Raw genomic sequence first — 11,500 nt, forward strand, 5'->3', positions numbered from 1 at the left:
GTTCTTTTTTCTTTCTGCTTTTTCAATTGTACTGTTTTTGTTTGTTTGTTTTAATGCAGTTCTGGGGAAAAGAGGGGGATACAAATAAATATAATAATAATAATAGTAATAATATCTTTTTTTCACTAGTTCTACCTGGCCTTACTAAGGCCCAAGGCGGTTTCCAAAGAGTATGAGGTGTTTTAAAAATCACTTAATAATAATAGTAAGAAGAATAAGAAGTTATATAGGCTACGTCCACACTGGAGAAATAACCCGGTTTGATCCCACTTTAACTTGTCTGGCTCAAGGCTATGTAATTTTGGGAGCTGGAGTTTGTTGTGGGCCCCAGGCCCACAACAAACTCCAACTCCCAGAATTCCATAGCCTTGAGCCAGAAAAAGAGTTAAAGCGGGATCAAACCGGGTTATTTCTCCAGTGTGGACGTAGCCCTCCTTTAAAAATATCCCTATCGCAGGTTGTTGGCTCTCTGAGGGCTTTAATTTTCCTCAATCATGCCGACTAAGTCATTCCCTTCTTCACCTCAGAAAAAAGGAGCCCTCACAAAACGCGACCACTCTCCTTCGCCTCTCGACGCCTTCTGGCCCGAAATGCCTTCCAATCGCCACACCCCCAGGGGGCGGGGCTTCCCTTTCAAGCGCTAACGTTAAAAAAAGGACACCAATTAGGCCACGCCTCGCGGCCATTCCAAAGCGAGAGTTTACCTTGGGCTAAACCATTCATTAAAGGAGGGGGGAGAAGGGAGGAAATGAAATATGAGATTAAAAGAGAACCGCTGACACAACTCGATGTCGCTGTGAGTCTCGTTGTAAGGGGAGGGGAAGAAACTCTAAACTGTTGCCATGAAGGGAAAAAAGGAAGATTTCTCCCCCATTTTATCTCTTTTTGTCTCCCCCCTCCTCGCATAGAACTTGGATTGAAGGACGGACGGTGGGCGGGCTATTCCGAACTATTGGTCAATAAGAAGACAGGTGTCCGTTAAGTGATTGGGGAAGAGGCCAATCGGAGAGGAAGAATCCCTCATTAGTCTTATATATATATATATGTTTTTATATATATGGTGGAGGAGGGCGGGCTATTTCGACCTGTAGTCCAATAAGAAGACAGATGCCCGTTAAGTGATTGGGGAAGAGGCCAATGGGGGGAGGAAGAGTCCCACATTGTTCTTATTGATGGAGGGCGGGCTATTCCGACCTGTCGTCCAATAAAGAGACAGATATTCGTTAAGTGATTGGGAAGGAGGCCAATCAGAGTGACAGAGGGCCTCAGTGGAGGCGTGCGGGTGTGGGCCAATGTGGTGACTTTCACACGAAAACGGGGACTTTTCAGGGCTTTTCGTGTGATTTTGGTGCCTGGCTCTATTTCAGTGCATTTTTGGTGACTTTTGCCCATTTCAGCTCCAGCCCTGACTCTGAGAGCGAGGCTGGCTACTGACCAACCCTTTGGACTGGAGTGTCACACATAATCGTGGCTCATTCGCCGCCTGGCCTTTGCGGCGGGCGGTTGTAGATTTGAGGAGCTCTGAGGGGGAGACAACCCTGTCCAGAGTCAATAACAGAGTTAAAGTATTTATAGCACAGTTCGACACCGCTTTAACTGCCCTTGGCTCAATGCTAGGGAATCATGGGAACTGTAGTTTATGGTAGTCTCACAGCGAAGGACCAGTGATCTCACAAAACTACAACTCCCAGGATTCCCTAGCATTGAGCCAAGGCAGTTTAAAGCCTTGGTCTCAAACTGGGTTGTTATTATTATTGCTTGTTGTGTGTGCTTTCAAGCCATTTCTGGCTTTTAAGGCTGAGAGAGTGTGACTTCTTGGCCAAGGGTCACCCAATGGGTCTCCAAGGCTGAGCCCCTGGGATTCGAACCCTTGGCCTCATCCGCACTGGAGAAATAGCAAACCAAGGTTGACCCTTGCCGTTTATATGCAAATAACAACGAAGATATGTAAACGTAATATAGGCGCTTGTCCCTCCATTGTTTTTCGCCTTCGTAATACATGCATTTTAACAAATTGTTGTCATTTCGAAAGCAAATTGAATTTCAGGAGGTAAGCATTGATGAAAGCAGTCAAGGAAAGCAACGTTATTCAAAATAAACATTTATTTTTTTAAACAAAAATTTGTGTAAAGAATAAATTAAGCGTCAAACAAAACGTCTAATTTATAAATAATTGTCATTTAGCATTTTTTGAAATAATAAAATATTTGAACCCAAATATATTTCCATGGAATTTATTTTAAAAATGCACTTTATAAACTTTGCTTTGCTTTACAGATAGACATAGTTCCCTATTTCTAGCCAAGTGCCTTCCGGTCCCAAAAGCAGAACTTCTGAACGTCGTATTAATAACAGTCCATTGAACTTAAAAGGACTTGTACAGATGTAAAACCTGAATCTTAAGTAGTCATTTCGAAGTCAATGTGAACAAACACGGTAAGTAAACATGCTGGACTATCTGCATCTAAGAGATGACAAAAGCAGAATAACTGAAGATATTGAATTATATCGATACCAAATGACTTCAGCTTATCCCAGTACTCTTCAAGGCTAAATGGCTGAAACGCCACATGGCACTTTAGTGACCTCAATCCATAACTGTATAAACAAAGGTCAGGTTCTTAAGCTCCAGAATTAGCACATTTAGACTAATATTTAGCTGCAACACTAAATACGTTTGCACTAGGCTTGAGGTATGTACATAAAATGGCACAAGAACGTCGTCACCCTGAACTGCCATATGGGTCCTTGTATATAAAAATATATTAACTGTTTTAAAAATGCCAATATCAGAAAAAAATATATTACAATCTGCTATTACAGTCTGCGCTGTTTCCAGCTTTAGAGTCTATAATGAGTGGGTTGATGTGTTTGTACTTTTGTCGGATGTTCACGTGGACGCTAACGTGATTAAGGTTTTGGGTCACTATCCGGTGAAGTTTATTAGCCCCTTTCATTAGTTCTTCAATCTTTTTATCTGACGTCAAAATTGGTTTCTTTTCCCCTGTCAGATCAGGATCTTCTGGGTATAGCTCATCACCTAAAAATTAAATTATATATAAATCTACAGTTATACATATACAGTGCTCTAGTAATCTTGCCATCAGACAGCAGGATGGAAGCTTGCAAAGACTGAGAAGTGGTTCGCGAGATAATTTTTCGTAAGAGGGTCTAAATGCAAGTACAGTGGTGCCTCGGGTTACGAAATTAATTCGTTCCGCGGCTAATTTCGTAACCCGAAAAACCTTCGTAACCCGAATTGCCATAGGCGCTAATGGGGAAAAAGCCGCGGCTCCGCCGCGGCTCCATTTAAAACAGCGCCGGAGTTTTTTCGTAACCCGAAAAAACTTTCGTAACCCGAAACAATAAATCCCTATGGGATTTTTTCGTATCCCGAAAAATTCGTAACCTGGGTATTTCGTATCCCGAGGTACCACTGTACATCAGGGCAAGCATTAAAGGATCCCAATGCACCAATAAAGGGGGCCTCCGTGTCAAAATGTATGTTACATTATATAGTTAGGCCTCCACATTTCATAGAATCATAGAATAATAGAGTTGGAAGAGACCACAAGGGCCATCTAGTCCAACCCTCTGCCATGCAGGAAATCACAATCAAAGCATCCCCGACAGATGGCCATACAGCCTCTGTTTGAAGACCTCCAAGGAAGGAGACTCCACTACACTCCGAGAGAGGAGTGTGTTCCACTGTCGGACAGCCCTTACTCTCAGGAAGTTCCTCCTAATGTTGAGGTGGAATCTTTTTTCCTGTAGTTTGCATCCATTGCTCCAGGTCCTAGTCTCTGGAGCAGCAGAAAACAAGCTTGCTCCATCCTCAATATGAAGGCTTAATATTTGTGGATTTGATTATTTGTGAATTTGTCAGTTTCTGAAGGGCACTGCTTCCTTCCCCCTGCCATTGCAGCTCCCTATGCGCACATGCTCCTCCTCTTCCTTCCTTCTCTTTCCCCCCAGAGAAGCAGCCCAGGACAGAGCAGCCAGGAAGGCCATGTGTATGTGCATGCGCCTCCTCCTTTCTTCCATTGCCTCACTTGCCCAGCTACCACAAGGCAGCCCTAGGTAGGCAGACGACTGAGTAAGCTTCCCATTGCCTCCCCCTCTGTATTGGATGACACCATGCCTGGGGCACCACTGGCCATGCACATTTGTGGTTTTTCCACTTTCATGGGAGTCTTGCGCCGCTAAGCCCCATGAACATGGAGGGCAGACTATATATATTTATAGAATGGAAAATCAGATTTGCATGTTCCAGGTACATACACATATCTCCCATTCAGATGTAACACAATAAATTAAGGACCGGCATTAAAAAGATTAAAGAAACACCAGCTTTGGGCTCACATGCTTCCATCTAAATGCACCAAGGAAGGAAGTTTAAAGCTCCTTGACGTATTTCTGAAGAAATTGGTTTCCTATTGCATCAGAATATGGGGAACTGTAGTTTGTTCCAACTATAGTTCAAATAAATCAAGATCCTTGTTTGACCTATCTGTTGGTTAGAACAAACCGCTGTTCTCCATGACTGAAAACATTAAACTTTCCCCTCTTGCACACAGAAAGGAGTGTGCATGAACCCATGGTCTGCTGTGGCATGTTCTTCTTTGAACACAGCAATTGCTTTAGTTTACATACCACCACGGAAACAAATGCAACTATTTGTAACCAAACCAAAAACAAAACAAAACAAAAACCCTGGATATAATAGCTGGAAGGCATAGAATTAAATTTGTGTGGTTACTTCAAGTCATTTCTGGCTTGTAGTAACCCTAAGGTGAACCTATCATAAAGTTTTCTTGGCAAGTTTTATTCAGGCGGGCAGTTTTCCTTTGCTTCCCTGAGGCTGAAAGTGTGACTTGCTTAAGGTTACAAAGTGGGTTTCCGTGGCCAAGCAGGGATTTGAACCTTGGGTTGTGTCAGTGGAAGCGTCTGATGGAAATGTAATTGAGCTAGAATGCAGATATACATCCAGATGTTCCCTGGGCCACCAAATGGCTACAGTGGGTATGCGCTGGCGTTGTGAAGGAGAGGGGCTGTGCAAGGAGCTATTAAAATCTTTCTCCCACAATATTCCCCAAATAGTATGTGCTGCCTTAGCCCCAGGTTACATTGGCATGCCACCAAGTGGATTCTGGTCCATACTGCCTGAAGACAGTAAATAAAACCAATCGCTACTTCAATAAGCAACCTAATTAAACCTCATTTTCATCTACCTGGTAAAATCTGCATGTGGCCATCTGAAGCAACCAACAGAACAGGCATCCAACGTTCACATCCTTCCAAAGCTCGCTTGGAGCCAAATGCATGCAAATCGCGAAGAGACGAGAAATTGCAGAGCCTGCATAACTCATAAAACTGCGGCGGTGCTATCCAGATGTCTTGCGACTTAAAGAGTTCGACAGCTTCTGAGGGCGTTGACCACTGAAAAAGAAGGAAGGTTAAAACAGTCTCCATGGTCTAAAGTTCCCAATGAAATGTGCCTTCTGAATATTTGATTATTTGTGTTTTAATCTTTTTAATGATCATCTTTTCCGCTTATCTTGTTTTTAGTTTTTGTAAGCCATGTGAGGTCCCATTATTCTCCTGATAATCTTTTAAAGGAGGGTTACACTGACAGTCAAACAAGACACACGATTGACCTATTTTTAAAGCACCATGATATAGTTTAAGTTTTGAATGCATAAAGAACTCGAAGGCCAGTACTCAAGAGGCACTTCTTGATGTGTGGAGTAAGATAGAAATTGACAAGGCAACCTCACTGACAGCTCCTGACGCATTCACACTGGCCTTGAGCTGGTACTATGGACTGGATCAGAAATGACGATTTACGCAATGGCAGAAGTCATTGCAAAGTCTGGTGGTGAAATCCATTACTTTCCAGATGCCAGTGAACCCTGTGGCCATGATGCAAAGAGCAACACGGTTTGGATCCAAAGCAGCTAGGCAAACATTCATGCCTGTGTCTTCCTTGGTCACGCAGGTGAAGCATCCTGGTAGTTGGTCCCAATAATAGACTATTAATATAAGATTAAAAGACTGAAAGGAAATAGTATGCGCCTTTATCTTGTCTGTTATAGGCTATATTGTCAAACACATAAAACCCAATTCCTACTGCACACTATCAAACTGGGTTATTTTTGCAGTAGTGCGGATGCAGCCAATATGATTTTGGCCTTGGATGAAACCACACAGGATCCATGGGTCTAGCATGAGCAGCGAGGAGGAGAAGGACCTTCTACCTGGGACTGGGAAGGGATCTGGGACTCCAGCTCCCAGCATCCCAGACTATTGACCAACGTGGCTGAGGCTTCTGGGACCCGGAGTCCAAAATCAGTTTGGGGACCACCACTGCATTTGCGCAAACAAGCATCCCTATGGATTCTGTATGGTGTGAAATGGGAGGAGATGGAGGTGGTCCTTGGAAGAGGAGGGGGTGACACCAACCCCAGGGAGGCCACTGGACCAGGCCTTGGTTCCCCATCTGAGAAGAGAAACCCACTGGGTGACCCTGGGCAGCAAGCCCTCCTTTCTCAGCCTCAGTGCTTTGATAGGAATTACTCCCTCAGTGCTAGATGGGGACTGAGTCCTCAAGCTTTACCCTTTAAGGGCTTTTGGACTACATCTCCCAGAATCCCAGGCTATGGTCTAACGTGGCTGAGGCTCCTGGGAGCTGAAGTCCAAAATCTCTCTTTGCTATGGAATTCTGGGAGTTGGAGTTTGTTGTGGGGCCCGGAGCAGAGCTCCGCTCTGGGCCCCACAACCAACTCCATCTCCCAGAATTCCATAGCAGTGAGCCAGAGAAGGAGTTAGGGAAGGGAGCGAGGTCTCACCTGGCAGGCGGTGACCTCTCCTTCGTCGTGGGAAGCCTCGGGGGGCCCCTGGCCGAGGCAGCAGAGGAAGAAGGCGGTGTCGTACCTCCTTCCCCCGCGGCCCTCCCTTCCGACCGGGGTGAGCCAGTTGCTCCATTCGTGGAGGGCCCAGAGGTTGGGCACGCAGCCCAAGAGCCGGCAGAGCTGCAGGAAGCTCCCCGGTTGCCGCTGCACCCTCCGCCGCCACTCGGAGAGCTCCGCCGGCGGAGGGAGCCTCTCCGGAGGAAGCAGCGAAGCCGGGGAGGCCGAGGAGGAGGAGGAGGCGCTTCCTTCTTCGGGCGCCAGGAGCAGCACCCCGGCCTCCTCGAAGGTCTCCCGGATGGCGCAGAGGCGGAAGGCTACCTCTCCGGGCAAAGCGGCGGCGCCCAGCTCGGGCCTCTCGGCGGCGAAGAGCGGGGCCTTGGCGGAGGCTCCTCCTGGGAGGCCGCTGCAGCGAGGCTCCGGGGGCAAGAGAGGCAGCCACTCCGGGGAGAAGTCGGCCGCGTCGGCCAAGCCGCCCGGGAAGACGTGGGCGCTGGGCAGGAAGGCGCTGCGGGGGCTCCGCCTCAGGAGCAGCAGCTGGTAGTCGAAGGAGCCTCCGGCCACCACCTCTCCGCTCCCTCCGCCGCCGGCGGTTAGGAGCACCGTGGCCGCCTCCCTCCAAGGCCGCACCCGGGAGCTCATCCTCCTCCTTCTCCTCAGGCCTCCCAGCGGCTTCGGGGAAAGACTAGGCCGCGCCTCTGAGGGAAGGAGGAGGAGGGCCCCGCGAGGAGGGCAATGGCCTCCTGGGGCTAATGCCACACACGCGCCCTTCGCCGCCGCCTCCTGGCATTTCCCAACATCCTCGAGCCTCAGCCAGGCTCCGAGGCCCTTCGGACTTCAACTCCCAGAAGCCTCGGCCACGTTGCTCCGTAGAGTGGGATTCTGGGAGATGGAGTCAGAAGCCCCGAAACACTGATTTAGGCACATAATGTACTAGAGTTATAATTGACAGTGGTCCCCAAACTCTGCCCTTGAAAGAGACGTTGGACTTCCGCTCCCAGAAGCCTCAGCCATCGTTGGCCAATAGCCTGGGATTCTGGGAGATGAAGTCCAAAGGCCCTCAAGGTGGAGCACAGTTTGGGGTCCACTGCTTCTAGACCAATGGTTCCCAAACTGTTCCTCTTAAAGAGATCTGGGACTTCAGGCTCTTCTAGCTTTGTGTGTTGTTCCTGGCTAATAACTTTTCCCATCATCGTGAACACACTGAAATGCTGGAGGGTATATGGCATGGCATTGTAACATCTAAGTAAGGTATTGCTGGGATGAGTAGATTCTGTGTGTGTGTTGGGGGGGGGGGATTACCGGTTCTAAACCGTTGCAAAGAAGGAAACCAGATTGAAATAAGACCCCTCTCTATCTGCCATGGTTCCTCTCCAGTGATGGCTTCCCCATTGGCAGATGTTTAAAACAGAGAACAGGTGGTTACATGGGAGATGCTCTGGTCTGGGCTCTTTAAGCACACCCACAGAACACAATTAGTAGTAGAGAAAGTAAGGAGCTTATCGCATGGACAATAAACCTGGCTGCACCCCAGTTGGATGCAGGTGGGTTGTGTGGTGCAAGTGGGGATGATCGTAGAATCATAGTTGGAAGAGACCGTAAGGGCCCTGATCCAGTCCAACCCCATTCTGCCATGCAGGAAATCTCAATCAAAGCATCCCCTGTGACAGATGGCCATCCAGCCTCTGCTTAAAGACCTCCAAGGAGGGAGACTCCACTGTCTTCCACTGTCAAACAGCCCTTACTCTCAGGAAGTTCCTCTAATGTTGAGGTGGAATCTCTTTCATCCATTGTTACAGATCCTGTTCTCTGGAGCAGCAGAAAACAAGCTTGCTCCCTCCTCAATATGACATCCCTTCAAGTATTTAAACAGGGCTCTCATATCACCTCTTAACCTTCTCTTCTCCAGGCTAAACAGCTCCCTAAGTCGTTCCTCATAGGGCATGGTTTCCAGACCCTTCACCATTTTATTGCACATAACGTGCTGCTGATTCTGCCATGCGAGTGCAGTCTGGCTGCATCTTGGGTCCCAGGCGCATGTTGGAGGCCACTAAAGCAACCTCCAAAGCATGCCTGGGAGCCTGGATGCAGCCGTGTTGCACTCGCCCAGCAGAATCAGTGACATCTTGTGGCCTGGATGCATCCTGTTGGGAGGCAGGCAGGCAGGTTTTTTGTCCATGCAATAAGCTCCTAAGAGGTCCAGAACTCACTGCAAAAGTAATCCAGTTTGAGACTTCTTTAACTGCTCTGGCTCAGTGCTAGGGAATATTGGGAATTATAGTTCATTGTGGTACCAGAACTCTCTGGCAGTCTCACAAAAGTACAGTTAAAAGTGGCCTCATGTTAGATTTCATTTGTATCTCTTAGGTGTCCCAAAGAAATAGAAGACACAGGCCTTCTTAGGATTTCAGCCTCTGTGTATCTAGTGTTTTACATTTTCAAGGGGGAATTTTGAAAATGCCTTACCCTTATATGCATAAGCTCCAACTGCCTGCCTGAAAGAAGAAAAAGCCCTCCTTCCGACCACCATCTTGAGGGGGAGAGAGGCCTGTTATGTTTTATTTTGACTTTGTATTGTACTTCCTGTTGTACACCGCTTTGATCTAATTTGGAAAAGCGGTATATAAATAAACATTATTATTATTATTATTATTATTATTATTACCATTTTTTTACTGAATTAATGTTGGTCACACAGTGAACTCCTTGGCTAAGGAAAGGTAGCAAGTCTTCCACATCAAATCCAAGAGATTGCTCTCTACGTCTATAGAACCACATGCATTACGTTGAAAGAAAGGGCATTCCTAGGTGATGTGATAGTTACCTTCTCTGTGAATCTGTTGCCCTTTAAAATTACACTTGGAAGCAGAGTACCAGAACCCATCCCTTCTACTTCCACATTCACTTATTGCAAGACAAGAGGAAACACTGAGGACCCAGTAGATCATATCTGTCTGTTTGTCTCTGTTTAACCATCCTTAACTTGGACCATGCCAGGTTGTGAACATTTTAAACAGATTTTCAGTGGCAGATAATTCACTTGAAAGATTTGCACAGGGCCTGATAGCATGGCTGCAAGTTCATTTTGGTAGCTTGGCAGACTAGCCGAGGTCAGCCAGCTGGCTGATCACATTAAACAAAAACTGGGGCAAACCACCAGCATAACTATAATCAGACTCAAACACGCAAAACTGGACATCTGCTTGCTCTATTTTTCTCTTAGATACAATATTTTGCTAGTTTGGATGTAAAGGTATACAGACTTGATCCTCAAATATGTCTGGATACTTTTATTTGCTCTTGAATTCCTTTGTGTACTTACTAGCAGTTCCTCGAGACTCAGTTTTGAATAAACAAGATTCAGTTTGCTTTCTGAAAATTCTTGCCACACATCTGGAGAACTCTTCCTCTTATTTGTTTTATAAAACACATAAAATATCTGTAATGTGATTGATTAAAGGAACCAAACAGCTGAGTTGTGGTCCACAGATTCACACGCTATAGACATAACCCAGCAATCTGCGGCTGCAGCAACCATACGGTCCACAGGAAAGGATCTGCAGGAAAAGGGAGCTCCAAAATAGAGCTCCTTGCCACGATGCCACCAAGGCACCATGTCTGCCCTGGGGCGTCACATTGACATCATGCATGTGCCGTGCATTTTGGATGCGGTGTGTACATGACATCATCGATACATGTGCTATGTGGACAGTGCTGTGTAACAATGATGCCATCCACATGAACTAGGGCTTGGGAGCATGTGGTTGCTGTGTGCTCCCAAGCCCTAGTTTTGGCCTGAGGGTGCCACAAGGCGGGCCATAATCTTAATAGAGACAGAAGCACATATAGTTGTAGTAATATTATGTATGTTCTACATTATCATTCTTGAGTTAATTGTCTTATTCTTTTGTGAGTTTTATACACTCTGAATATTAATTATTTGTAAAACTCGCCCTGAAACATATTGTCACTTCAAAACACTCGAATTCTTCAAAGTGGAAGTTTTAATGTTGATCTTGGATATCCGCCTTGCATCCCATTGCGGGAGAAAGGCGGGATATAAATCTTGGAAATCAATAAATAAATATCAATACACAGTTGTCAATGATGGCATTTAAGAGATATCAGAGTGTCTCATGTGGCTTTCTTGGCCTGCCTTGTTTCTGTGAATCTTGTCATAACGTTATTCGTATTTTCCCACTGCTTGCTATGAATAATTGTGGAGAGGATGCAGTGCAGGGGATTCAGAGCAACTTTATTCCCCCTGCAAGTGTATACTCATTTGTTTCATCCATAGAAGAGTAACCCTAAGTGTATATTTTCCTAAAGCATTATTTTTACATACTTAGCAAGACTTACTTTTTAACACAACCTGCAATGTATACCTGGTGGAATTAAAGCAGAAAGTGAGTAACTGCATTTTGTACCATGTATTTGCGCACTCCATGTAGTCTTCTTTCTTGCTGCTCTATTCAGATACAGTACTTGCCACATGAACAAACAGGCAAGATTTAAAAGCAGTCATTCTTCAGTAATCCCGGTTGTACTGTATGCTTCTCACTGCAACTGGCTGCTCACGTTGTGGCCTTACT

The 11,500-nt window shown here is 46.1% G+C and overlaps 1 protein-coding gene across 1 annotated transcript; it reads right to left on the reverse strand.

The window, feature by feature from the left end:
- Positions 1–2,218: 2,218 nt before the first annotated feature.
- NUDT19 (nudix hydrolase 19) lies at positions 2,219–8,090 on the reverse strand. The gene is made up of 3 exons (XM_042438291.1): positions 6,849–8,090; positions 5,232–5,439; positions 2,219–3,040 (listed from the first exon to the last, which is right to left on the reverse strand). The coding sequence occupies exons 1-3, from the start codon at positions 7,548–7,550 to the stop codon at positions 2,805–2,807; spliced, it is 1,146 nt and encodes a 381-aa protein (XP_042294225.1). The 5' UTR covers positions 7,551–8,090; the 3' UTR covers positions 2,219–2,804.
- Positions 8,091–11,500: the final 3,410 nt, after the last annotated feature.

This window comes from Sceloporus undulatus, chromosome 8 (genome assembly GCF_019175285.1).
Source record: "Sceloporus undulatus isolate JIND9_A2432 ecotype Alabama chromosome 8, SceUnd_v1.1, whole genome shotgun sequence".
Lineage (NCBI taxonomy): Eukaryota > Metazoa > Chordata > Lepidosauria > Squamata > Phrynosomatidae > Sceloporus > Sceloporus undulatus.

Bases quoted from the DNA above. Each gene is read 5' to 3' on its own strand.
- NUDT19 (XM_042438291.1), bottom strand. From the start codon at position 7,550: ATGAGCTCCCGGGTGCGGCCTTGGAGGGAGGCGGCCACGGTGCTCCTA. The intron at 5,440-6,848 runs GTGAGACCTCGC...CTTCTTTTTCAG, and splicing joins GAGAGGTCACCGCCTGCCAG to TGGTCAACGCCCTCAGAAGC. The intron at 3,041-5,231 runs GTAGATGAAAAT...TTTAATTTTTAG, and splicing joins CCACATGCAGATTTTACCAG to GTGATGAGCTATACCCAGAA.